General features: G+C 44.0%; 4 protein-coding genes and 1 non-coding gene across 5 annotated transcripts; 2 read left to right on the top strand and 3 right to left on the bottom strand.

The window, feature by feature from the left end:
* The first annotated feature begins 1430 nt into the window (after positions 1-1430).
* ovol1a (ovo-like zinc finger 1a) lies at positions 1431-10176 on the top strand. The gene is made up of 6 exons (XM_068588132.1): positions 1431-1847; positions 7367-7526; positions 7611-7680; positions 8396-8623; positions 9211-9355; positions 9449-10176. Exons 1-6 carry the CDS (start codon positions 1748-1750, stop codon positions 9775-9777), a joined length of 1032 nt encoding a protein of 343 aa, XP_068444233.1. The 5' UTR covers positions 1431-1747; the 3' UTR covers positions 9778-10176.
* A 2408-nt stretch (positions 10177-12584) lies between these two features.
* On the top strand, positions 12585-18470 carry mus81 (MUS81 structure-specific endonuclease subunit). The gene is made up of 17 exons (XM_068587897.1): positions 12585-12651; positions 12763-12953; positions 13501-13630; positions 13929-14014; positions 14218-14331; positions 14414-14494; positions 14612-14700; positions 14907-15098; positions 15178-15321; positions 15413-15540; positions 15773-15885; positions 15974-16093; positions 16294-16389; positions 16629-16769; positions 17227-17330; positions 17701-17784; positions 18058-18470. The coding sequence occupies exons 2-17, from the start codon at positions 12813-12815 to the stop codon at positions 18122-18124; spliced, it is 1830 nt and encodes a 609-aa protein (XP_068443998.1). The 5' UTR covers positions 12585-12651; positions 12763-12812; the 3' UTR covers positions 18125-18470.
* Positions 17415-17487, bottom strand: trnak-cuu (transfer RNA lysine (anticodon CUU)). Its single transcript has one exon. It is a non-coding gene; the product is annotated as a tRNA-Lys (tRNA).
* tmem185 (transmembrane protein 185) lies at positions 18315-23242 on the bottom strand. Its single transcript, XM_068587898.1, has 7 exons — positions 23033-23242; positions 22059-22235; positions 21655-21862; positions 21474-21557; positions 21186-21362; positions 20335-20458; positions 18315-20243 (listed from the first exon to the last, which is right to left on the bottom strand). Exons 1-7 carry the CDS (start codon positions 23068-23070, stop codon positions 19993-19995), a joined length of 1059 nt encoding a protein of 352 aa, XP_068443999.1. The 5' UTR covers positions 23071-23242; the 3' UTR covers positions 18315-19992.
* A 696-nt stretch (positions 23243-23938) lies between these two features.
* On the bottom strand, positions 23939-26739 carry LOC137792554 (selection and upkeep of intraepithelial T-cells protein 2-like). The gene is made up of 5 exons (XM_068588285.1): positions 26733-26739; positions 25520-25897; positions 25172-25264; positions 24978-25093; positions 23939-24878 (listed from the first exon to the last, which is right to left on the bottom strand). Exons 1-5 carry the CDS (start codon positions 26737-26739, stop codon positions 24864-24866), a joined length of 609 nt encoding a protein of 202 aa, XP_068444386.1. The 3' UTR covers positions 23939-24863.
* Between the last annotated feature and the right edge of the window lie 366 nt (positions 26740-27105).

Below are 27105 nucleotides of genomic sequence, written 5' to 3'. Positions count from 1 at the left end.
AAACACTAAACAAGAGTTCTGTGATGCTGCTCATCCGCATATAATGCGGCACAACTATCAGTAATCAGCAGATCAACTGTGTGTCTATAAAGGACCAGTAGTCAGTGGCCATCACTCTTTTATTTAAGTTCTTTCATTATCACTTCAAAGACAAGAAAGTTGTTAAAATACAAGTTCTGATTTTAATCCTTGAGACATTTTCTAATAAACTAAAAGCTCATCGGGTGAATTCTTCATGAATATTTTCGGATTTACCAACTTGAGGACTCGTCTACACGAACGTCCCTCACTGTTCTGATATTTCCTGCGGGACTTAAAGGCAACTTTGAGACAAGGACAGGTTGAATACTTCAAACAAAGAGTATATATTTTTAAAAGATGTCATTCAAAGAACACGCTGTGTGTGTTCGATCATCACTTTAACTCCAAACTGGAAGAAAGTATCATGTAAAGTGCTTGTAAATTGTGAGTGGCCCGTGCAGTCGCCCCTGAGGAACCCCGTTTATAACGTGCATGAACATACTCAACATGCGGAGTGCAGACGAGCTTCAGCGCTAAAAGCTAAAGCGTCTAAAATAAAACAGAAACACAATAAAGACACAACTGTAAAGGACGTAAAGACGTGAAACTCCCATGAGCCTTTGCTGCCAGTTCACTGCGGGTGTGATGGAGGGCCTCGTCCACAGAGAGGCCGTTAAACCGCCACTTGTTCGACGGCGAGTTAAAGAAGTGCAGCTCGCTTCCCGGGTGATTCATCCAGGTGCGCTTGTTTTGACAAGTTTACCTGTTACCTGCTTTCTAAAAAACCAGCAGCACATACCTCTAATCACATGATAGAAACACAGGCAGGCCTCAGGAACCTGAGTTCCCTCTATATGTGTCCCCTGTCTGCACAGGAGCCCTTCCTCCTCCTCCTCCTCTTCCTCCTCCTCCTCAAACACAATCTTTCTTCCCCAATAATTTGCACCGTTCCCCACACCTTGAAGCGGAATGGAGAAGAGGTGGGGAGAGAGGGAGAGAGAGAGAGAGAGAGAGAGAGAGAGAGAGAGAGCGAGAGAGAGAGAGAGAGAGAGAGAGAGAGGGAGGGAGGGGTAAACCGGTTCAGCAGGTATACACACACTCTCACACACAGAGGCCTGACCCAGTCTCTCCCCAGCCCTGTTTGTCACCGTTATTTCTCCCGCGCATGCGCGCTGGAGCCTGTTTCCTGCTTCTTTTTTTTTCAAACGAGTACCTGTGCTGCTTTTTTTTCTTCTTCTTCTTGGACCCACCTCTGACTACTGTGTGTGTGTGTGTGTGTGTGTGATCAGGATATAATTCTCCGTTGCTCCTTCCTCCCCCTCAGCCCGCTCTCTCTCTCTCTCTCGCTCTCTCTCTCTCTCTCCCTCTCTGACACACTCCCGTTATTTCAGAGCGCCGGGAGGTGAAACCTCCGTCTTTACCTGCCCGGGCTGCACACCTGAGCGGACTCACCTGTCCGCTGCTGACTGCACTGCTCTTTCGTTTCCCGGCTGAAGTGAAAGGTGATTAAAGCAAATAAAAAGGGGATTAAAGCGGCACCCAGCCGGCGAAACCAGAAGGAAAGGTGTAAGGAGGAAGGAAGAGGGGACCGACACCTTCCATTTTTTTTTTCAACTTTGGAGTTTCCTGTTTTTTTTTGTGTAACTTTTAGTTGACTTCGCCACCAACCTTTCTTTTTTTAAACACAAATAAAAGAATAAAAAAAGGGACCGAGCATTAATAAATCATGCCGAGGACGTTTCTGGTGAAAAAGGCGAATATCTCGCCGGGAAAGCGGAACTGGAGCGAGCTGCCCGACCACGAGCGAGGCGACGTCTACGTCCCAGGTGAGTCCCGCCGCCGTGATGAGCCCTGTTTGTTCCGCAAATAAACACTTTGCAAAGCCAGCAAAGCGCGGGTCAGGTAAGCGGTGCTTTTACGCGTATCCGGGTGCTTTTACGCACGGATTGTTGTGGGTTTCATGCGGGGTTTTTTGAGGGGGAAAAGAGGAATGGGTGGGGATTGGGGCAGTGATTGTAACGGGGCGGCAGCGGGCCGGGGCCACCGAATAACGGGAAACACAGCGGGCCGTGGAGAGAGAGAGAGGGGGAGAGAGAGAGGGGACGTGCGTGTGTTTCTCTTCTTCTCACGTCAACGTTTAAACGTACAAATCCAACTTAATTGGGGGAAAAAAACAACATTAAAAACAGTTTATTCACATAAAAAAAGACGTAATGTTGGAGCGGAAGCCGGCGTGTTTGCTCGTTTTGTCTCACCGCCGCGGCCTCTGAGCAGCTCTGAAGGGCCCGTTGCTTTCCACGTATCGACCTTCAACCCCTGATGGCTGCGCTCTTCCTCATGCTCCACTTCATCGACTCACGCAGTCAAAATACAGGCCTTATTGTGTAGTGTACCACACTCACATTGTGTCTCTTTTCCATCCGTATTGTTGAGGTTGGATGGAGTTGTGGTTGAGCCTCGATGGGGAGGATGTCTGCAGGCCGACACGTTGTCCTCTCATCCTTTAAAAACACGACGTGTTGGCCCTCTCGCGATGACGTTTCACTTCTTCTAAGTGTGTGTGTGTGTGTGTGTGTGTGTGTGTGTGTGTGTGTGTGTGTGTGTGTGTGTGTGTGTGCCCCAACTGAAACCCGAACAAGAGCCGACATGTTGTTAACTGTCATAAGTGAGCTTGACGTCCGCGGCTTCCCGCTGTGTTGCGCGACACAACTTTGCATTTAAATGACCCGCACAGAGAGTCCGGCTCTTCCCAACAGCTCCTCCTGAGAACAGTCTCCATTGTTGCCATCGGCGAGTTTTTTATTGTAAGACCACGTCGGTATCAGATAACAAGTAACGGACTACACCCTAAACCTCTCTCTCTCTCTCTCCCTCTCTCTCCCCCTCCCCCTCTCCGTGTCTCTTTTCTTCCACATCTCATCACCGTTAACTTGTAATCATTGACTTTTACATCCTCTCTGCTGTTTGAAACCGGAACTTTTTGGAGCTGAGTTGAGCTGCAGGTCGTTTTCAAGTTTTAGATAAACTAATAATCCCGTTAAATAACATTTAATCATGTTAACAGGAGCAAGCAGGTGATTCTGCAATCATCCACTAATGTGGTACGCCTTTCTGAATGCAACTTTACGCGTAGAAAACAGACAATACTGATGTTTTAGAGCCACGTTTACTTGTTTAACTCTGTAAACTCTGACTTTCACCCTTTGTTGATTTCCCCCAAAATGAGAATCAGTCCTAGAAAACTTTATTTTCTTCATCTAAACTATCCAATTAGCCACGAGAAGATGTCCGTAATGTTAAGAAAAGCTGCGCGTCAACGCGTAATTACGCATCTTAATGCAGCAACTAAACACTGGAAGTGTCTCGGCTCAAGGTCTTGGTATGTGCCGTTACTTGACGTACCTGCCTGACGTGTGTCTTTATGTGCGAAGGAGCCACACACACACACACACACACACACACACACACACACACACACACACACACACACACACACACACACACACACACAGGTATGATAATTGCATACAAAAACAGGCTTGTTGAAAACTTTTATGAGAAGTAGATGCCATCAGTTTGGAGTGTGTGTGTGTGTGTGTGTGTGTGTGTGTGTGTGTGTGTGTGTGTGTGTGTGTGCATGTTGTTTGTGTGTGTTTGCAGCAGAGGAAAGAGTTTATTGTTGTCTCCTAATCCACAAACATGTGCCAGGGCCTGTTTCTGATGCCTCGTCAGTTCTTAATTATTCTGTGACTTTGACTCAGATCAGGTTCAACATTCGCTCATAAACACAATAAAAGTATCAAAATAACAGAAACTGAATCACTGTTGTTGAAGAAAACTTGTCTTACTACTGAAGTGAGGTGGTTCCAGTTTAAGAAGATGATCAGAATAGTTTTACAAAATGGAAATTAGCTTTTTTAATCGTACAGTTACTGTTAACAAAAGATTTTAGATATTAATAATGATAATGGAAACAATAATAAAACTATTTATTGAAAAAAATACGAGAAGGCGGCTTTACTCGACCGTTTCTTCAATTTAAATGTCAAACAAAACTTTCTTACAACTTCAGGATACAAGGATTAAAAAATGTAATTTTTTATACTAATATTTTAATATCAATTTAAAGCCGGACCAATAAAGGGGCTTTGGAGGCCGGTGACCTCATATTTAACAAGTTTAAATTAAATTTTGATCTCCCCTTTTAACTTGGGGGCGACCATGTCAGTCGATGATGATGTCATAACTGTGACATCATCAGTTTCTCAGTCGGGTTACAGAGGGTCCATCCTGCTGCTGCGAGGTTAATGTTTATTGGAGAGAAGGAGGAAATGTAACGGACCCTGAAGACAGCCTACTGCGGCAGACAGTACGCCTTCAGCAAACACACACACACACACACACACACACACACACACACACACACACACCTCGTGTTTGTTAAAGTTATCTACCGATTGTTGACTCTTTCTCTTTCTCCCTGCTGAGTGACGCTGTAGAAATGAATTCATGAAGTGCGTTTAGAAGCAACACAACTCGTTCTCTCACGAGAAAAACTCACCTTTCCTCACACACACACTCACACACACACACACACACACACAGACACACACACTTCATTCATGTCATGGTGAGGGGGAAGGAGTGAACAAACGATACAGGATGAGATTAAATGTCCGGCGGCAGCAGTCGCCACAGAAACAACCAACACGCAGGAATCATTCACAACGACTTGAAAACGACGACTTTTGTTCTGAACTTCACTTAAAAAAAACCCTTTGTGATGGAAATAAACCACAAATAAGACTTTCTCAACGCCACACATCCCTTTCTGTGATGCACCATGAAGAGCAGAATCATTTCCCTGCAGCAGGATTATGCTGCAGAAGAGTTTAGGAGTTATAAATAAAGGACAACGCGACACACTTTAGCTCTAAATATCAAACGTTATTACTTTAACAGTTATTACTTTATCTGAGCGGAGGTGAAAAACGTTAAAGGTTTGGACAAGAAGAGGTTTTTGAAGAAGTCGCTGTTGATATTTGTCCCTACTTCTATATACTTTGTACATTAAATGGCAAAACGACGGCAAGAAGACGGCAAACAGCAACTATTACCGGTTTAAATGTTTACGTCTTTCTTTTAAGAGAATCTCTGGTTTCAAGTTTCTTAAATGTGCATATTGTACGTATATATTAATCGATTAATCAAGAAAATAATCTTGATGATAACGATCGCTAGCTTCCGCCGCTAGCTTCCGCCGCTAGCTTCCGCCGACGGAATAGATTTTTATTCCATCTGTATATTTAATATTCTTCTAACTATTTCATTTTGTTTTATTACCGTTCTACAGTTTATTTATATTGCTTGATTTTTTTAATCTTCATTTACTTGTGAGCGATGCTGCTGTAATCCTGTATTTCCTCACTGAGGGACTAATAAAGGATCATCTTATTTTAGCTGCCGCCGCTAGCTGCCGCCGCTAGCTTCCGCCGCTAGCTGCCGCCCTGCATTACGTAACCTTTATCTCTTCATTCAGAAGGAACTGGTCGTGTTATGAAATGTGTTGTTCTCCAGAGGACATTTGCGAGCAGAGTCCTTCCTGTTGATGCAGGAACGTTTATTAATACAGGAAAAACATGCAGACGCCTGCGATGAGGCCGCGCTTTCAGAACCACAACGTTAGCATCGCCTTCTTTACGCTCCGGTCAGGTCCCTGTTGATCCCGACTACGCGTCGGCTGTATCGCTGGAGTCACTGTCAACTCATTATGGATATCTGACACCGCGTTACAGAATATGAAAGGAGCCATTTCTTTGTGCGTCGCGGCGCACCGTTAGCTCTGTGGGGCTTCATTTGCATCTACATTTGAGTTTTATCTGATTGAGGCCCTGCGCCGTCAACTGATTCGTTGTCTTTCTCCGAGCTGAACCACACCTGCCTCCGGGCTACCCGAACACATCGCACAAAGACACGGAGAGACACACACAGACAGACACGCACACAGACAGACACACACACGCACACAGAGAGGCATCCACCCCTGCGGAGGTGGATTGTTTGAGGAAGGTACAGAGCCGGTGCTGCAAGACCGTCTGGTTGGACGAGTCTAACTGTAATGGTGATGTGGTGAGCGTGTGTGTGTGTGTGTGTGAGGGGGCATGTGAGTGCATGCGGTGTAAGTCGCACAACACAAAAGGCCAAACATGTGCACACCCACACCCACGCACACAAATACATATTTATCTGCGCGTGTTTGCTAATTGAGAGATTGTGCAAATATCAACCGATGCACATTGTGAAACTCTGTCGTGCTTCTTCTCTCTCTCTCTCTCTCTCTCTCTCTCTCTCTCTCTCTCTCTCTCTCTCTCTCTCTCTCTCTCTCTCTCTCTCTCTCTCTCTCTCTCTCTCTCTCTCTCTCTCTCTCTCTCGTGTGATTGATATCCGTGAGTAGGATGGGATGTTTCCACAGAAGCTCCTTTTTTAAAACGATCAAATGACCCACAATGTTCTTCTTAAATCAACAGTCGTGCAATTTAGTTTCCCTCAAAGCCGGTCGACTCGCGAGAAAAAGGTGAAATACTCAAAATCAAAGTCTTGACTCGAAAATTGGTGCGAAAAAAATCATTGCATCGTACATTTTTTCCCATAATGCAACTCAATAATGAAGCTAGTTTTGCTGCATCCCCGAGTTTCCGGTCGGGAACGCCGCCAAAAGTTGGGTTTCCGACCCGGAAGATGTCGAAGGAACCCCAGCAAGCCCGACCTCAAAAACCCAAACACACACACGCACGCGCACACACAGCGTCTTTCCTCCATCTGTGGACGCGTTGCCAGGAAATACCGACGTAATAATGCGTTGTTGTCGACTGGTATCCCTAACAATGGATGAGCCGGCTTAAAGGGAACCATTAATTTTTCCGACTTGTCGTCGTGGAATGCCGTCGACTCGGGCGTGACTTCTGGATGCACACACGCCCTGTCGGGTTGCTCGTTACTGTCTCTGAAGTCACACAAAAAACATCTCTAAAAGCCGTTAAACTTTCCTGTGAATCCCCCAAAATCATGCTAATGAACGATCTTCTAATCATCATGAGGATCAGTTTTGAAACGGTGATAAAAAATCTGGAAAAACAAGTCAAATCAGGAAGTTCTGTGTTTGTTTTTGTAGATTATTACGCAATAATGAATATTTGTTGTAATAAATGACAAAGTGAAATATTTCATTCAGGTGTCCAACAACTCGACTCCCATCGTGTTTCCGCTGCTCCCAAAAGGTCCCAAAGACTCAAAGGATGCCCACTGACTCCTCCCCCCTCCTTCTTCTTCTCTCCCCTCTCTCCAGTCTCCATCTACCCGTCGCCGGTCCTGATGATGGAAGCGGAGGCCAGCCCCGCCGAGACGGCCCCGCTCTGCCTCACCAAGCCGTCGCTCTGCGACACGCAGACGCACGCCGAGCTGCCGTCCTGCACCATGCTGGGACGCCCGCAGAGCCGGGCGCCGTCGCCGGACGCGAGGACGGACGCGAGGACGGACGCGAGGTCGGACGCGAGGACGGACGCGAGGTCGGACGTGAGGATGGACGTGAGGTCGGACGTGAGGATGGACGTGAGGAGGAGGGCGCACGGAGGCTCCACATACGTCCGGTCCAAAATCAAGGTGAGGGAACCAGCAGCAAACAGCATTTTTAGCACCTTTATTTTGACACATTTCTGTTGGTTTCTTCTCCCCAAAATGAACATTTATAGACATTAATGCAACATTTACTTCCAAGGTGTGAACCTCATATCAGAATTATTTAGTATGTTGCACATACGGGGCATTTGAAGGTAGAATGAAACAATAAAATAATACAAATATAATGAAAACATAGTGCCATAATAGATAAATATGATGACTGACAAACGGGTAACCGTCCTTTAAACAAGTATATATTACAAAATAAAAGTGTCGAGTGTATTTTAATAGGAAAAGGAAAAGGGAAGAGGAGTTCAACAGACATTCAAATCGATGTGTTGTCACCATAACAATCGCCATCTTCTTTTGCATCAGTCAAATGCTGTAAACTGAAGCGCTGGCGTTTGATTGGCTGAACGACGGCAGACGACTCCGACGCCTCGACGCCTATTTCTTATCGAATGGCTGAACGTGTCTTATTCTACATTTTCTTATACTATTAGCATTTAGAGCAACGTTTTTGTCCTTAAAGTTCATTAAAAATAAGCTAAATAAATGTTTCATTGTCAGAGTAACGGTCTGTTATTTGTGCAAATGACAATAAAAATATCCTAAATCTTGAATAATATCATTTTATTTACACTAAATGATTTGTTATTGTGTTATTTTGTCAACGTTTGCTTTCTCCCTCCGTCAGGTGACCACAGGTAGTTTAAGCCCGAGTCCGTCTCCGGTTCCTGACGCTCTGCCCCCCGCCGCCGCCGCCGCCGCCGCCGCCGCCGCCGTGCTGTCCTCCCGGACGCCGTACGCCACCGAGGTGCCGGTCGCCTTGACGACGACCCCCGCCAACCCCATGGATGCGGTGTCCATGGTGACCAGGTCAACGGGTCAGACTCTGTTGACGGGGTCGACGTATGTGTGCCAGGTACGCTTGTACTGTTTTTATATTCTATTTTTAAAAACAAGTTAAATCAGAAATCACTGTAATGGTTTTACTTGGTTTCAACTTGTTTCATTATTTTAATTTTCTCCTGCTGGCATTAACATAATAAACATGACGCTCGATGCTCCTCTCGTGTTTTTCATTCTCGCCAACTTAAATAAGCATTTTAGCTTTGTGTAAATGATCATTATACCTTTTTAAAGTCAAGTTACATTAACCATAAAACACTAACTTTAAAAATAGTAACACCATCACTAACGTCGGGTATATTTCACCCGATATATAAAAAATACTTCTCATCAAAATATGTGAAAATGCAACAATACAATTGAAGTCTTTTATTTGATCCTATAAACTTCTCATAAACCGAAAAACAGGTATCTCGGGTGGGACCCTGAACAAAAGGCTCAAAATCGGCACAATTTGCATAAAATGTCAGCCCTTCATGTGCAAACATTGTGTAATTTAAGCACACACATCTTGCATTATCTGGTTTGTGGGCTTTCGGGAGACGCGCGACGTTTTCTGGTGAGAAACACTGAACATCTCTGTCGGTCGTGTCGTTGCAGGTTTGCCAGAAGACCTTCTCGTACCAGCGGATGTTGAACCGACATCTCAAGTGTCACAATGACACCAAGAGACACCTGTGCACCTTCTGCAACAAGGGCTTCAACGACACCTTCGACCTCAAGAGACACGTGCGCACGCATACAGGTAGCGACGCGCACTTTGACGCCGATGCACATTCATGAATAACGGGGTGGCCGGAACGTGACGTTTGTTTCCCCCCCCCAAAAAAAAAACCAGGCGTCCGTCCCTACAAGTGCACGCTGTGCGACAAGGCCTTCACGCAGCGCTGCTCCCTGGAGTCCCACATGAAGAAGATCCACAGCGTCACCCAGAAGTACGCCTACAAGGAGCGACGCAACAAGCTGTACGTGTGCGAGGAGTGCGGCCTCACGGCGGGCACGCAGGACGAGCTGCTGATCCACCTGCACTCGCTGCACCCCGACAGCGCCCTGCTGAAGGGGAAGGCGGCGAGGAGAGCCGGGGGAGGGCGCGAGGGCGAGGGGTCGTCGCCGGGCTCCCCGCAAGGAGCCGACAGCGACGACACCACCGGGTCGGCGGGGCAGTAGGGCGGGAGCGCCGCCCGACAGCGAGCGGACACGAGGACATAGCAGCGACGAAAAGCAGCGTCGCTGTCAGATGACATAGCAGTGGGGGAAGGCAATGTGTGTGTATATGTGTGAATGTACGCGTGTGTGGATGTGGGTATCTCTATGTATCACGGATGACTTTAAATGAAGCGATGCGGCCAAAAAAAAGGCCGCCAAATATAAGCCTCTACTTTTTTTTTTTACATGGGATTGTGACGTGAGCTCATTGACGCGTCCGACAACACCCCAAAAAATGTTTTTCTTCATCTTCATTGCATGTGAATATTTCCTGTGGGCGTCTTTGTACAGCAAAAAAATGAGATTTTCTATGAAAAAAAGTACTTTGTTCATTAAAGGGAGTAATATATTACAAGATATTTAATTTCCTTTCTTTTTAATCTGTGCTTTTATTGTAAGCTACATTACAGTAGCTGGTGTAGATTCAGGAGTGGGTCAAGGCTGGAGTAGAATAGCGGCGGCCATGTTGTCTGTGCACTGCTGCTATTAAAACACTTTTACTTCAACTGACGAGCACTCCATTAACTTTACAATTTCTCAAATCAGTGTGTGATGGAAAGTTGGCAAAGGCTATGAAGCAAAAATATTCTTGCATATTTACATAACAGCATCCGAGTGATGACAGAAAATGAGGCTCCGGGCACAAACAGAATTCCTGGTCTAACTTTTCACTGTTTGTACTGAAAAATCTGACGTCTGCCATAAAATAGTGTAAAATACTGCAATTATTTGGAGGCAAAATAGTTTAGATTCCTCTTTAGCTGTATTACTTTCAGTGGATTTCTGTTTGCTGTTATTTTTGACTTTACAGTCCAATAAACCGGTGTCGTTTTACAACATTAATCAGGATTAGAATCAGCTTTATTGGCCATTAGCGTGTACACATACATGGGTTTTGACTCCGGTTACACGTCGCTCACCCCGTACATATACATATAATACACACAATGAACAAGATAAACACTAAAAAAGACAACAGAGTCTTTAATAAACACGTCTTTACAGCCTCAGCGACCATCTTTCACGTCCGTCAAACGCTTTGTGCGCGCTTGAAAGGCGGCTGTTGTTGCCCCCGAATGATGCAACTGCCCGAGCAGAAACCTTTGACTGTGTCTCAGAAAGAGAGCGGTTGTGGTTTGGAGGGCGAGGCTGGATTCTTGGTCTCTGTCGGGTCTTGTTGGAGGAATCCTGCAAACGCCCTTCAGCCTGAAGGAGCCGGCTAGCGGATTAGATAACGGTCTGGGAAGCTAACTGACGCTGAAGAGGCCTCAGAGCCCACGGGGGTCGGGCTCACCAGCACAATACTTATATTTTATCCGCGCTCGTGCTGTCGGTCCACCGCTCAACAACCATTTGATGAGCCGCTGTGTAATTCTGTAGAGACAATCACGGCTCCACAGGCCTGAATCCTGCCGCCTTTTGCGATCCCCCGACTTTTCCTCTCGCCCGAACATGACTTTGACATTCGTGGTTTCTAGTGAAATGTCTCATGATGAATTGTCACGAGCTCCGAGAATATCTACCTGAGTCTTGTTTCATCCATTAATGCAACACGTGTCATGTTGTTGCTACTCGTGCAAATAATATGTGGTTTTGTAAAGCTTAACTTAACTATAGGTCAACCATAGACTAAATGTATTATGGACGCAACACATAAGTTGTGTGTTTGTATAAAAGAAAACGTAGTGATGAGCGTCATGCAGATCTTTGATTCCACCTTTGAAGGGATCTTTTCTCTTGTAACGGCTGTGCATTGAGAAAGTACAGAAGAAGAAGAAGAAGAAGAAGAAGAAGAAGAGGCAGTTTTCAGAGGCCATCAACCGCCGCTACAATCGAGACCGGCCTCTAACCCAGCAGGTTACTCCAGTGAGACAACTCCCACGTTACAACCTGTGAGTTTCCCAGATATAAATACCTGCAGCGGTAACAGAAACAGCTCGGCCCTGATCGCCACCTCCCACTGCTGCTACTATTTGTGCTGTTCCAACTCGAATTTCCTCCGGCTTTGAAGCAAGACCCCCGCCCCTCCACCATCTCTCGGGAGGCTTGGAATTTGTTAAAACTCTACAATTGTTCTTTTTGTGCGTTCTTTCTTCTCCTCTACTGTTACTCGGTGGTCGTCGGGAAGAAAATGGACACCTTCATGTGTCACAAAACCAGCACCGGGCCTGTACGGTGCTACTTCAAAGTAGATGAGTACGTTAAAGAGGCCAAGCAAGTCCCGTACGTGTTTTGTACACAGTACATATGCCACTTTATTAGGTACCTGTACAACCCAATACAACTGTTCCACCATGAAGTTTGATTTAATTATGATTTTCTGACACAATCATTTTAACTGAGAATCTTTCTGCATTTTGTACAATTCAAATAGATTAAATTACAACAAAAGCCTCCAGGGAAAGTAAGGAAGTCAGAACGTCTTTTTTTAATATCATATTTTCATGAGATTATTTGTTAAAATAAAGACATCACTTTAGGTTTTGCACACCATTAGAGGCTTATTGGAGAAATAATAAAACTGAAATTGCAAATGCTGTGTTTTATTCACAGAAACATAATATGTGCATGTTGTCTTCATTAAAAATAAGTAATGTGGTTATTACTATTTTTATTTGGTGATATATATATATATATATATATATATATATATATATATATATATATATATATATTAATGTATTTACTGCATACTGACTGTATAACAACGGTCGTCAGTAACGTGCGTCTCGCCCCGCCTTCATTTCCGGTCACGTGACTGACGCTAACCAGGAAGTGCGCTGTGTTTTTGAAATACAAGGCGCCAGCATCCAGCTGCGAACCCGCAAGTTAAAGGTGAGCCCTGTTTACAACAACACACAAACACACACGCACGCACACACACCTCAATAATTATTAGCACGTGTTGCTCACTAATTAGGGTCTCTAACGTGTCGCGTGCGTCAGCTGACGTTGCAGGACGCAGCGGCGTCGCCGGCGCGGCCGACCCAAAAGCGATGCCCGCGTCGGAGCCGGTCCGGTTGGGTCGGAAACGCGAACTGCCCTCGTGCCCGAACCCGCTGTTCATCGAGTGGCTCACCGAGCTCCGGGACCAGGCGAAGGAGAAAGGGCTGAAGATCCAGTACACGTACCAGAAGGTTTGTGTTGTGTTCCGGTCCACTTCCGGGTCTGTTCTAGTCCACTTCCGGGTCTGTTGTGACTGTTGCGTCAGGTGTGAAAGTATTCAGATCTTTAAGATCAGAGTAAGTAGAATATATGTAGAAATACCACAGTGTAGAATTACTCTGTTACCAGTGAAGGTCCTGTGTTCGACATTTTACTTAGTTTAAAATATGTATATAGACAAAATACATCATGCAGAATGGTCCATTTCATGAAAACAATACACTGTAATATAAGTTTTGATGCATTAATGTGTTAAATATTGCAGCAAATAAGGATTGAGCTAATTTTAACTACTTGATAAACTGCTAATCCAAAAAATATGTTGTAATTTATTAGCTTATTTACAAGCAAATTAATAATAATACCATAACAATGTGTAGACCTTAGTTTTTACGTGGCTGATTACGTAACATTATATTTTAATCGTATTTTATACAGATCACATGACAAAACCTTTTAAGAATAGAAGAAATCAATGGACAACACACTTAATTTATGTCTTTTGTTGTGTGTTTGCAGGCCATCAGCTCTTTGAATAAGTACCCATTACCGCTTCAAAACGCCAAAGAGGCAAAGATCCTCCAGAACTTTGGAGACGGCATCTGTAAAATACTGGACGCCAAACTCCAACGCTACCGGAGGGAAAACGGTGAGACGAGACAATGTACTCGAGACAATGTAACGGACGTTACAGAGAAAAAGACCTGATATCATACAGAGAACTTAAGAAATATGTGTATTTGTATGTATAAACTACAAAAATGACACCATGAACATTCATGAAAGAGGTGGATAGGAGAGCAAAACATATAAGTATATAATAATGTCATTTTTCGTAAGCCATCCATGTTTCTTTTTGAGGTTTTATCACGAGGTCGTCTTAAAGTGTTGAAGTTATTGGTTGGCTCCTCTGTCTTTGTCCTCTTCCCTCTCTACCTCTGCTGTAGGTCTGGACGCCTACATTCACTCTCTCCCTGCAGCAGCGCCGCCTGCTGGCGGGCCGGACAACAACAGCCTGGCTCCCTCCAGAAAGGTAAACAAGAGGACGATGTGCGTTTGTCTCTCTGTGTAAAGACAGAAGTATTTAAACTTTTGCATCTTAAACGAAGAAAGAGTTTGTTTTTTTTAAACGCTGTTTTAGACTTTTTTTTCCTCAGCAAAAATAGACACTGCTAGTTTACTTCAGTGACTCGGTGTGACCTCTTAGGCTTTAATTTGTTTCATCTCTCCTTGTAGAAGAATGCAACAGGGGACCGAGGAAGAGGAGGAGGGAGGAAGAAGAGGGAGTACGTGCCTCAGAAGAGGTCTGGCGGTTACGCTGTGCTGCTCACCCTCTACAGACAGTCGCAGGTCGCCTCTCTTCATCACACACATGTACTCTGAGTATTGCGTTTGCAGCCTCACTCATTGACGTCTCATCCTCTGTCTCCAGATCCCGGGAAGCAAAGGTTACATGTTTAAGATGGAGCTGCAGGCCGAGGCGCAGCTCCTCTGCGACAAGTCCTTCACCGTTGTGAGTGAAACCTCCTTCGTTGCATCACACACATCGAACCCGAGGCGCCTTCCTCCTTCCTGCTCTGCTTAACCTGCCGGTTCCTTCCCTCCTCTCCGTCCGTCTGCGTGTCTGCAGCCAGATTTAGGCAGCAAGTACACGGCCTGGTCTTCAGTGAGCACTCTGGTTCAGAAGAGCTTCGTGGTGAAGACCCACAACCCTGCAAGGTACACACTCACACACGCAGGAAAACACACTGTTGCTGTTCATCTGTGTTCACTTTAAATATAACACTTTTTATACAGATAACTCTGCACTCCACGTCCTTGTTTCACGCCGATGAAGACCAGATCTGGTCCGCTGAAGCTTCTAAACCTCCCCGCAGTCCAGTTTCTCACGGCGTTAGTAACTCTTGCTCCTTCCTCTCGCGCAGGTATTCTCTGACAGAAGACGGTCTGGCTTTGGCGGCGCGACTGGAGTCGGTGGAACAAGCCGGGAAAGACGGTGAAGCCGGGGACAGAGAGGAGAGGAGGAGTGAAGGGGAGGTGGACAAGGAGGAAGAGGACGGGGGTTCTGCCCTTGTGGACCTCACTGCGAGTGATGACGACGAAGAAGATGGAATACAGTCAGTGTGCTTTACATACGTGACGCTTCAGCTTTTTTTTCCCCTCCTGGAACTAAATGTTCTCATCATGTCTTCACAGATCTGCAGAGAGGCCGGCGGGCGTCGCCCTCCAGAGGAAGGAGGTCGACGGCACGCAGGCAGCGAGCGCGAAGCCGACTGCTCCGTGTCTTCTGCCCGGCGCCTACGACATCATCCTCTGCGTGGACTTCATCGAGACGACCGGGTAGGAGGAGGAGAGCTGTCTGGATGCCAGTCAAAGAAACGCACTCGTGTGTGTTTTATGTAAAAATGACTCGTGGGTCCCGTCTGTGCAGCGGCGGCAGCCACCGCAAGCAGGAGCTGGTGAAGGAGCTCCAGAAGAACGGGGTGGACTTCGACGTCAGGAAGCTGAACGTTGGAGACTTCCTGTGGGTTGCAAGAGAAAAGGTCGCACCGATTCCAGGTAACAAAGACGCACAAAGACGCAACTACGAGAGGAATTTCAGCAACGGAATAGATGTCATTTTAACTTCAAAACATGAAACTGACACTTTCTAATCTCTAATTGATCTGTAATAAAAAAAATGACCAAACCACAAAAACAGCAAGTGGAATATAAAACAAACAAAAACAGGTTGCCTGTGTGTGTTTATGTCTCCGAACAATGAGAGTGCGTTACCGTCTTCTTCCTCCAGGGCAGCTGCGAGCCCCGGCGGCCAGGGAGCTGGTCCTGGATTACATCATCGAGAGGAAGAGGATGGACGACCTGTGCGGGAGCATCATCGACGGACGCTTCAGGGAGCAGAAGGTCGGCGGCCATGTTTTTATTTAAATCACTTACCTAATCAAATTACCAGGAAGTGAGTCTGTGAGCTCGATCTCGTCCCCTCCGTCAGTTTCGGCTGAAGCGGTGCGGCCTCCGGCGGCCCTGCTACCTGGTGGAGGAGTGCGGGTCGGCCGCCTCCCACCTGAGCTTACCTGAAGCCACGCTGCAGCAGGCCATCGTCAACACACAGGTGTGTGTGAACACACACTCCTACATTTGCATGGCAGTTTACTTTGGTTGGTTGAGTGGTAGGTTTGCATTATAGACAATATTTTTCATTTGTTGTGTTTCTGTTTACAATGAGTATTTATTGAAGTATCTGTTGGTGATTGTGTGTGTCGTTTTGTGTTTTGCACGTATGTTTTGTTTAATGCCGTTTGTGTGCATCAGGTGGTTGACGGCTTCTTTGTGAAGAGAGTCCAGGATGTCAGGGAGTCAGCGGCCTACCTCACCGTCATGACGCGATACCTGATCAAACTCTACCAGGTGACACACACACACACACACACACACACACACACACACTTTAAACCTGCTGCTTTCACAGTGTCCGTAAGGTCATTATATTTCTAACAAGACTAGAAAGTACAAGACCATTTTCTATAGCACATTGAAACTATATCAGTGGTAATGACCGATTATCTGGCGATAGCGAGCTGTCGACACTGAAGCAGACTCAGACTCTGCTTCCTCAAACACGGCGCGTTGTTGGTTCTTTGTTTCAGAACTGTACGCTGATCTGTCGCTCCAGAGAGCTGGAAGGTGATGGAGCGAGTGATGAGGAGGAGCAGGAGCAGGAGCGAGGGAGCCCCTCCTGCTCCCTCATCTCCTTTGCAGAGTTCAACTACGGTGCGATCAAAAACAAGGTGTGTGTGTTTGTGTGTGTGTACGAGTCGGTTTCCATTCACCTGTTTCGATCAGAACTTTCTATTTGTAAAGAAGAAATACTTTAAGATTAAATATATATTAATGAAAAATACTTTAAAAAATGTGTGTATTTAAAAAATATATATGAAAAATACTATTAAAAAATTATATATATATATATATATATATATATATATATATATATATATATATATAAATAAATAAAATGTACTTTTACTAGTATTTTTTATATATATAATTTTAGTATATTTTTTAAATCTAGGTTTATTTTTTTAATATATATAAATCTATATCTGAAAAATCCTTTTTAAAATATATATAAAAAATACTTAAATATATGAAAATATACTTAAACAAAAAATGTTTTCATATATATAAAAATAAAATGTTGTTTTATTAAGCATAGTTAGTGAATCCATCCTCCTCCTCCTCCAGTGTCAGACGGTGAGAGAAGTGTTCGCCAGACAGTTGATGCAAGTCAGCGGTTTGTCTGGTGACAAAGCCGCCGCCATCCTGGAGCGCTACAGCACGCCACACAGGTAGCACATATAGATATATAGATTTATATCTATATTCATCATTACTGTGTACGGTTCACCTAACTCTCACCCTAAAATGTGATGCGCCCAACATGGGGCTCGAACCCACGACCCTGAGATTAAGAGTCTCATGCTCTACCGACTGAGCTAGCCGGGCTGCTGGTGCTTCAGAGTGTGTGAATAGCTGGTGGTTCACCAGCAGAGGGCGACATCAAGGATGCAGATAGGAGAACTTGGATCGTTTATCCTATTTCTACTTTTATTTAAATATAAATTCTGGGGTTTAATTATATCTATGATGGCAGGACGACGAAGAAAATATTGAAATGAACTAGTATTGAGATAATTTGTTTTAATCTGTTTCTCTCAGTCTCCTCACAGCGTATGATGGCTGTGCAGGTGAAGCGCAGAAGGAGAAGCTCCTCTCCTCCATCCGATACGGGAAGCTCAAAAGGTTCGTAGACCAACTTAAAGTATCGTAGACTACGACTTCACTAAACTAGAAGTTAAATCACGTGATAAAGTCCTACTTTCAAGCGCTAATCAGTGACTCACTTCTTATAACACTTGCTCTTACGTGACGTCGACCTTTAACACCTTTATTTTTTTTACGTTTGCTCTTAGTTTTCTCTTCATTGCATTTATTTCCTGTTCAGGTGCTATACATGTGTACAAATAAAGTTATTTTTACCTGGTAAAAGCTTTATTTTCTGGTCTCTGCTTGCAGGAACGTGGGTCCGGCTCTGAGCAGAACAGTCTACCAGCTGTACTGCACTCAGGGGGCGCTGTCCTAGAAGCCTCAGCCACATATTTATGAAGACAAACTCTACTTGAATGAAATGATGAGATGCTGCTCTATTTTCATTAGTGGCACAAAGCTATTTGTTTGAACTACACAAATGTGTCCTCGCATCAAAACAATGCATGTGTCAGAACTACGGTGGCCTTAAAGGGGCATCTACAAACCTTAACGTCTGTCTCGTGAGCCGGCGTTTGTCCCCGTTTGTCCCTTCTGGGCTCCTGTAGAAACACGACCTGCTCCCTATGGACAAATGAGCTCATTCTACAGTAACGAGAACAACAATTCTTCGTTTTTTAGATGATTAAATGCAATAAATATTACATTTCTGCTCCAAACAATCCAGTGGTAAAGTATTGTGTTGTAAAACCATCAGTTTAGAATGACAATTTAATGTCATTTTACCTTCCTTTTTAACATTTTATGGCGTATTGTACCATCTGATATAAAGTAAAGTACAAGTATGAAGTCACAATTGCGAGGAAAAGTACCTTCAATGTGTATTTTAGTACAGTAAAACTTTTTTCTCGTAATTATTAAATTCATTCCACAAAATGACTTTGTGCAGATTTACGGGTAGATTGTTTTTCCTTAGTTTAATTCTAAAATAAATACAAAACAGTGGAGAAAACCAGCTTTACTTGCAGCATCGAGGGAGAGTGAGATTAGTAACTCGGGCCAATTTAATGAGAAAAAAAAAGACGTGTAGAAAAACATACAGACAGCATGAAGACGCTCCAGCAGTCAGGTGTTTGAAAAGAACAAGTTTTGCTTTTCAGTAATCTGGCAATGTGCACGCCTACAGGGAGGAGGAGGGGACCTCAGGAGCTATAAACTCTCTACTCAATAGATGTGGATATAAAAATGTATTTGCATTTCTTTGTGACGCCGATGTGTGTAGGAATTTGGGAACCGTGGCTTCGGCGGTTACATTTGCTGCGCTAACGTGAAAGCTACTAAACCACATGAAAAGTACACATGTGAACTCGGGGAGCACATGTATTTTGGATAATCGCTTCATAAAACAGGAAAAATATATTGAATCTTAATTGGTGGTGTTCCAACTTGATGATCTCATCGGTTGACTAAAAAAAGACGTGGATGATTGTTTGCTTTGTCTGCACTCTGGTCCCTAACTTGACTTCTATTTACAAAAAAAATACAGAAAAAAAACAGGTTAGACTCACGTTGGAACAGATTCAAAGTGCCATTTCCATCTTAAAGGTGACAATCTTTGCACGTGTACATTGAAATGAGCTTCATGCCGGCTGTGAAGAGCCTTCCTGGCTGCACTTTTTAATGCATTTTACACATAACTGGAATTAAGGGTTCACTTCACAGCCGGTACGAGCGGGAGGACGCGTGCAGAGACCGAATATCCTTTCCACGGAAGTGTTGTACTAACGCATACGTGGAAAAGATAAAAAAAATAAAACCCTTTCTTTGACCCCAACGGGAGCAACTGGAGTCCGTTGTTCCCGAGCTCGAGTCTCTCTGGATGGTCCCCGTCGTGACGAGCGCATCTTTGCTTTCGGTTTTGAAGCGTGACTGAATCAAAAGTCCTCGAGTCAAAACGTTGAAGTCCACGCAGATCCAGCTCTTCTGATTTGTCTCGGCAGTCGTGTCGATCTAAATATATAAATCCAAGTGAATCAGAGACACTTGTGGTGTCCCCCCAAAAATTAAAATATCCATTGGAAGCAAAAATATCCACGACAAAGTTTTTTTTACTTCAGGAAAAACAGCCGACACGAGGATCCATTGATCATTCTTTACTCCAACGTGTCCCTCTAAACGGCCGTAGTGATGCAGCGTTTAGGTGAGGGGGAAACCAAACGAGTGTCCTCAGCGGTTTGTGGACATTTAGTCGGGCATGTCGATACAGAGTTTCGGGGGCGGGACAAAGTATTTCCCGGGGCTCTGCGTGATCACCACGCCGGTCTTCTTGTGGAACATGGGGGCGATCTTGGGCGGTGGCTCGGGAACCGGCATGTCCTCGACCGCCTCGGGGTCCTCGCTGCGCTGGAGGTCGTAGGACACGTTGCCGTACTCCCGGAGGAAGGGGAGGAGCTCCAGAAGGAAGTGGCAGAAGTCCTTACGGATGCCGAACCACCCTAGAGGAGGACAGAGTTTCGAGAATCTAGTTATGAACTACTGAAGAGCAGCATCAAACCCCCGAGTGGAGACGATCTGAGCGTTACTCACAGTGGTTCCCGCCCTTCTGGCCGAACGTGGTGGCCATGAGCGTGAGCAGCGACAGCCACAGCGGCACGAACACACACACGTAGCTCAGACTGTTGTGGCCGTCCAGCTTGTGCACCAGGAGGATCTGAGGAGACACACGGTGTTACACGGCGAACGTGCACGCAGAAAACTCTGCAAAAGTATATGTGTGTGTGTCTGTGTGTGTGTGTGCATAAAATAGATGGGAGTATTGTTAAATCACTGCCTGAGGTGAGGAATAAAAATGATTAATCACAAAGTAAATGCATATAAATTGGGCATCACTTTATAATAAATAGACTATTTAGCGTTAGTAAAGGACGAGTAAACACTTAATTAATTAAATGCATAAACGTCAATCTTATTAATCAAGAATAAAACCTTTACAACCGTTTATGAATCACATATTATGAGTGTTCATGTTAGAATAATGCTTTATAAATGATGAATTAAGTGTTTATTTGTGCTTTACTAATGATGTGTACTTATTATAAAATGCTACTGGAAATTGGTATTAAACTTTTTTCTCATAAAGCAAAAGTTAGTCTTCATTTTAACTCGGTAACCTTAAATAAATTGAACATTTTCAACATTTCCAGTGCAGTTTACACCAATTTTTTTTATGAAACATACAGCATTTGGTCAATAGGGGGCAGGAGAGGCTCATGTTATTATTCCAAAAACTCCAACTTTACAGTTTAATTTATATTCGTTCTTGAATTTAAAAAAGGTAATTTTCCGCTTGAGAACATGAAGAATCCTAACTTGTTACAAAAAAAACTATTTAAATACAATACGGCGAGACGTAATGCCCTTTAAAAGAGAGGACTTACCTCGAAGGTGAGGAGCGGCACCACGATGGTCATCCAGCTGATCGCCATGGTGATGTGGGTGCGGCGCTGCTCGGCGATGATGTCGATGGAGCGGAGGAAGAGGACGGACCAGATGATGTAGTAGAGCACCACGAGGCACAGGAAGGACATCAGGATCCACAGCGGGACGCACACCACCTGCAGCACGCCAGCAGAGTAAATTATTTCCCATACCAAGAGAAATGTTACGTAGCAAGAAAAGAGAGTACAGCTCAAGTCTGTGATCTCCTGTGTGCTGCAGTGTCTCACCAGCCAGGGCCAGTTGATGATCCGGTCCAGCCTCAGAGCGATGAAGATGAACTGGAGGATGTTAACTGAACACAGCACCTCCAGCTGAAGGAGAGGATGAAGAGCAGAGACAAAAAAAAAGGGATCAACGCACTGTGATGTTTGCATGGATTCCCTGCTGGCGTCTCGTACGTCTACTCACCTCGAGGGAGCGGTCGTGTCTGAAACCCCAGACGCACGCCGCCACAGAGACGGGCGACACGAAGAAGAGCGGCATGAAGACGAGCAGCCAGAAGTAGTTCCCCCTCGCCACACGGTCGCACACCAGCACCTCGAACATCAACAGCAGCACGTGGAGCCCCACGGCGATCAGCATGGCTTTGAACTCCACACACGTCTCGCCTTCAGCCCTACAAGAGGAGGAACAAAGTGTCAGGGCCGACGCGTAGGGTTCCCAAGACTACATCTCATGATGTCCTTGTGTTCGTGATTTAGAAGTGAAGACACGGAACCACACAATAAAGCATCACATACCTATTTACACAGGGTTCATACACATCTGGACCAATGGATTTCCGTGACTTTAAACCATTAAAATACACCTACCTGTACTGGGGGTTGTGCGCCCAGACCCCCGTGCCGACGGAGGCCCCGATGATGACCAACAGCTTCCACAGCCATATCGGGGTGAACACGGCCCAGTAGCTCCACTGGATGACTCCATCCAGCCTCAGGGACAGCAGCACGGAGAAGAGCAGCAGACACGAGTAGATCAGGAACTTACTGCGACAAGAGACAGAGAGCGAGAAACACGTTTGACAGGAGTGCCCTCGTGAGATTTATATTTATTTATTTAACCAGATAAGTCAATCAAGAAGCAGTTCTCATTTGCAATGACGACCTACATCTAAAACAATCTCATTGTGCCTTACTTTAGGACGTTTTGTACAGGCGTTGGAGTATTATGTTAATAAATACTAAAACTAAAATAATAAAAGTAGGAGAACATAAAAAGTTAAATGTCAAAGGGTGACAGCGACAGGAGACTGTCAGTCATGGATACTAAATAATAATAAAATAGGACGTAAGTATCTTTGGCTATATTTAAGAAAGTGAAACTTAGATTAAATAGATGAAAAATAGAGGTTGGAAAATTGACTTTAGGACTGTAACAGCACAATAACTAAATTTTCTGTTCGATATTGTTAGAAATCTAAATGTTTTAATTTTAATACTTTTTATTGTCTTTGTCGTCATCCTTTACCTCTTATTGTATTATAAATATAGTGCGTTTTTTGGCCTTTAAAAACTCATTCTGGCAAGTTCAGCACAATCACTGGACGTACGACGTCAAAGTGACGCACGACGTTAAACGCCGACGTCACAGCTAACCTAGCTAGCTGGACCTAGCGAGGCCTCGTTTTCGACCGATACTTTCTTATCGCGTTATCTGCACTAGATGTTATAACAGACCCCTGTGTACAACTCGTCTGTTCGCGTGATAACACAACATGGAAACGATTTCACGCGTGTTAAAATACAGTTTCAACAGGTTTTTGTGAATGTCAAAGTGACGTTACCTGGGGTTGAAGTCCTGAAACAGTCCTCTTAAATTCATGGCGTAGGATGGCTGGTGGACGAGCCAACATTAGTTCACAGTGTCGTTCAGTAAATCACCGCCAAACTTCAATGCTACACTTGTTAATTTCGGCGTTAGCTGAGCTCCTCGGTTGGGCTTCATTACGGCTCATTTTGTTGTGTTTTTAACCGCCGGAAGTCACGTGACTACGCTTCTTCTTCTACTTTCTTTTTTTTCTCTCTTCTTCGTCTGTGTGTATTGGCGGTTGGCAAACAAAGATGGTGGCGCTGTACCGCCTCCAGGTATTCCAATATTCAACAATAGGGATCGATAAGTTGTATATGTTTTATTTATTTAATCATTACAATACAATAAGTAAAGCCACAAGCAAAATTTTTATCAATTAGATAAATTCATATATATATATATATATATATATATATATATATATATATATATATATATATATATAGATATATAGATATATAGATATATAGATATATAGATATAGAAAGATAGAATAGTCCAGTGTGTCTATTGATATTGTCTTATCTCTCCTGTTGCACTAACTGGAGCCTTTAGTGGACACTGGGTATCATACACAGTGAGTCAAGGGGATTTTATGCAATCAAGTCCAACCTAACAGCTGCTATTTGTATCCATGAATCTGCCACTAAGAGCTCAAAGATGACGTAAATGAGAACAGATGTTCATGTTTTTCAATCATAGCAGTTGAGAATGAGGCTGATTACATGGAAACTCAAACACTGTAAAAGACAGAGATAAGAGACAAGGCAGCTGGTGATACACTGATTTTTTTTATTTTTTACTGTAGCACAGAAATAGTCACAGCACAGAAATGACAGAAACACACTGTAATCAAAAAAAAAAAGTACAAAATCACGAACAATGTATGACCCTAAAAAAGACCAGCTTTCATTGGAACATTTAATAATAAATTAAACACAACAACAACAGAAAAGTTTAGTTTAAGCAAGAAATCTGTGACCTCCAGAAGAACTGCGACACTCATCTATTTGTCTTAGGTGGAGTGCACGTTATATCCCCTTCAATCTAAACATAAAGAATAAATATATAAGTTAAAATAAAACAGGAGGTGAGTAAGGGAGCAGGGAACACCTTAACTTCACTATACGAACATTTTCATCAATAGAAAAGTAAATCCAGCTCTTTCGGCTGCCATCGTAGAAACAAAAAACAAAAAACGTCGCACTTTGACTACAATGTGTGATGCGATGAGTACCAGTAGCTGGTTTGAGGTGCAACATGTCTGTAGTGTATGCATGTGTTCAGTCCTCGTGAAAAACACAAATAACCTAAATCTCCAGTGAGTAATTCAAACACAAAGACCTGTCAACATGTGCTTCTAAAGGCGCTATCCTTTTGTAAAGTATGAATTAAATAAATATACACACACAAACATTAAAAAAAAGATTTTTCTCAATGAGACTTTCACTTTTTCAGTGAGCTGCATCTCTTCAAGTGCATTTTAACATAATAAGATGACATAATGATAACCAGGTGTGCATTCAGAAAGTAAAGGACCTGCCTGGTAAGTTCAAGGCATCCAAATGAGTTCACTTCCATTGCAAAGACATGTAAATAATGGTGAAAAGCATCTTTGTGTCCACCTCCAACTGAAAGTCACATGCAAAGCAGATGCAAATAGTTCCGACTGCCTTCAAATGAACTTCTCTGGTGGAGGTTTTGCTTCCTCCTGCAGATCCAGTAAAGTCCACTTGTGGTTGCTGGTTTGAATCCTCCAAACTTAATTGGAAATGTCCTACGTGAGACAAGCCCGAGCAAGGCGCCTAGACGGCAGTCACCTTTAAAAGCAGGAGAGACAATTAGTATTCCAGTCATTCACAAACAGGAAGAAGTAGTGAGCTCGACCATCAGGAAAAACAATATATATTCAGACGTACTTCCTGTTTCCGCCAATTTTGTAATAAACATGTTGTGACTCCAAAACCCAGAATCACGAAGAAGTTGCATAGAACCGCGACAACGAGGGTCAGTCTACTCCGGCAGGAAGAATCACCTGAAACAAACAAAGACGATGAGAACTAAAAACACACAACAATGATGGTGATTCAGTGTCAAAGCACCTTTGCCTCACCTTTAACATCCGCCTCTCCCGTCAGGTCAGGAGTCTGGAGACTTCTGGTTTGCGGCGGCGTCTCCGTCGTCCAGTTTTCAGCAGAGTTTGTTTCTGGAAAGACAGAAGATTTGTCACGACAATACTGAGGAGACCACGGTGGCATCTCATGGGGCCAAAGCAACGTAGTGAGTCAATGACGAGATTCGTCATCCTGAAGCTGGGTGGGCGGGTCCTCCAGCGGTTATTTGAACCCAAACCCCCGATCTTTATCTCAACCTGACCGAATAGTTTTGTTGCCTCAACTCAGCTACATTGTGTCCTGTGAAGACGGACGTTTATTCTTTAAAAAGACGACATTTAACTCACCGACGAGCAGGTGAACGACTGAAGACCGCACTCGGCTCTTCAGCTTCGGGACGAAACACCGGAACCTGCCCTCGTCGGCCGCCGTCACGTTGCTGATCATCAGCGATATGTCGCCTCGCCTCAGGCCGTCGACGAACAGCGCCGTCCTGCGGACGAACGACGAGATCTTCATGTCCGGGACCTCGTGGTTGTCCCGGCGAAGATGCACATACTCCACCCGGCTCAGGCGGTCCCGGGGGTCCGGCTGGAGGTCGGGCCTCGACCACTCCACCGTCAGCGCCGCCACGTCCAGCGGCGGCTCCACGCGACACGGGAGGACCACGTCGGCGCCCAGAGAGGCGACGATGGGCCGAAGAGAGCCGACCACCTGAAACTGACCTGAGGAACGGAGGAGACGTCCATGACCCGGATGTGGAGGATTGAAACGTCTCCAGTGGACGTATGAATGTTCAGAAAGGCAGAACCACTTTCTGGAACTTCTTTGCTAAACAGCAAAGTGTTCGGAGATAAATTGATCAATGAGTCGGTCCACAAATTGTCACAATCCCGGTCAAAAAGGTGACTTCTTCAAATGTCTTGATTTGCCCAAGAAACAACCAAAAATATGTTTAGTTTACAGCAAAAACTAAAATAATCGGACACATTGGAGAAACCGCAACCACAGAATCAATGACGCACAATTTACACGATTAATCCAGAGTCCAAATATTGTTTTTGTTGGGTAAATTGATTAAAACGATTGTTTCAGCTGTGAGGACTTTTTGTTTTTTTCAAAAATGTCAAATTATTTTAACTATTAGAGATCAATATGAATATAAAACTCACACTGAACCCACAAAACAAAAAATCAGACAACACGTTTAAACAAGTTGTTTTTATCTTGATCTGATAAAAAAAAGGTCAAACAAACTGAGAAAGAGGAACAGAAATAAAACACTTAAAATGTATCATGAAGTGACTTATGAGCCCAGCTGCTTTAAAACTTGATTAATGACGTTATTCATAAAGAGACACAGCTGGGAATGTGTGCTGCTTCATGTGTCTGCACATTCAATATAATGTAATGCACAAAAATCTATTAATGAATCAAGAAAATGATGATTGGATGAATCAATGATGAAAGAATCAACAGTTGTGCTTCTAGATCAGTTTCTTTACAGTTACCTCATTGTTAAGTTTATTGCCCTCTGTGTTGAGGATTAACTGTATTTACAGCTCATAGGGTCCAGATAAATTATAGAAAAAGTAAAATATATCTTTCAATCAGAAACACCTGTACAATATAATCCAATACAGCCATAATCTCTACATATACATTACATATAAATGTTCTTTTAGTTGACAGGAGTTAACTAGTTGAACTGGACTGCATTGTATTCACAGGTGTTTCTAATAAACTTAATGACTAGAGTTTTGTGTATTAAAAACAGAAAAAAAATACACATTCTATCAGTATAACATGAAAATAGAAAAACAATCCCTGGTTTACGTGTTTAAATTGAATTAATTTCCACGAGAGGTTTAACGTTTATCCGGATGATGCTTTTCTGATCGTTGCATTAATTAACACCAGTAACACCAGTAAC

This window comes from Clinocottus analis, unplaced genomic scaffold, assembly GCF_023055335.1.
Source record: "Clinocottus analis isolate CAN_PGR_092001 unplaced genomic scaffold, fCliAna1.0.p SCAF_21, whole genome shotgun sequence".
NCBI classification, from domain to species: Eukaryota; Metazoa; Chordata; class Actinopteri; order Perciformes; family Cottidae; genus Clinocottus; species Clinocottus analis.
Note: the sequence above shows the minus strand (reverse complement) of the source record. Positions and strands in the feature narration are given on the sequence as shown.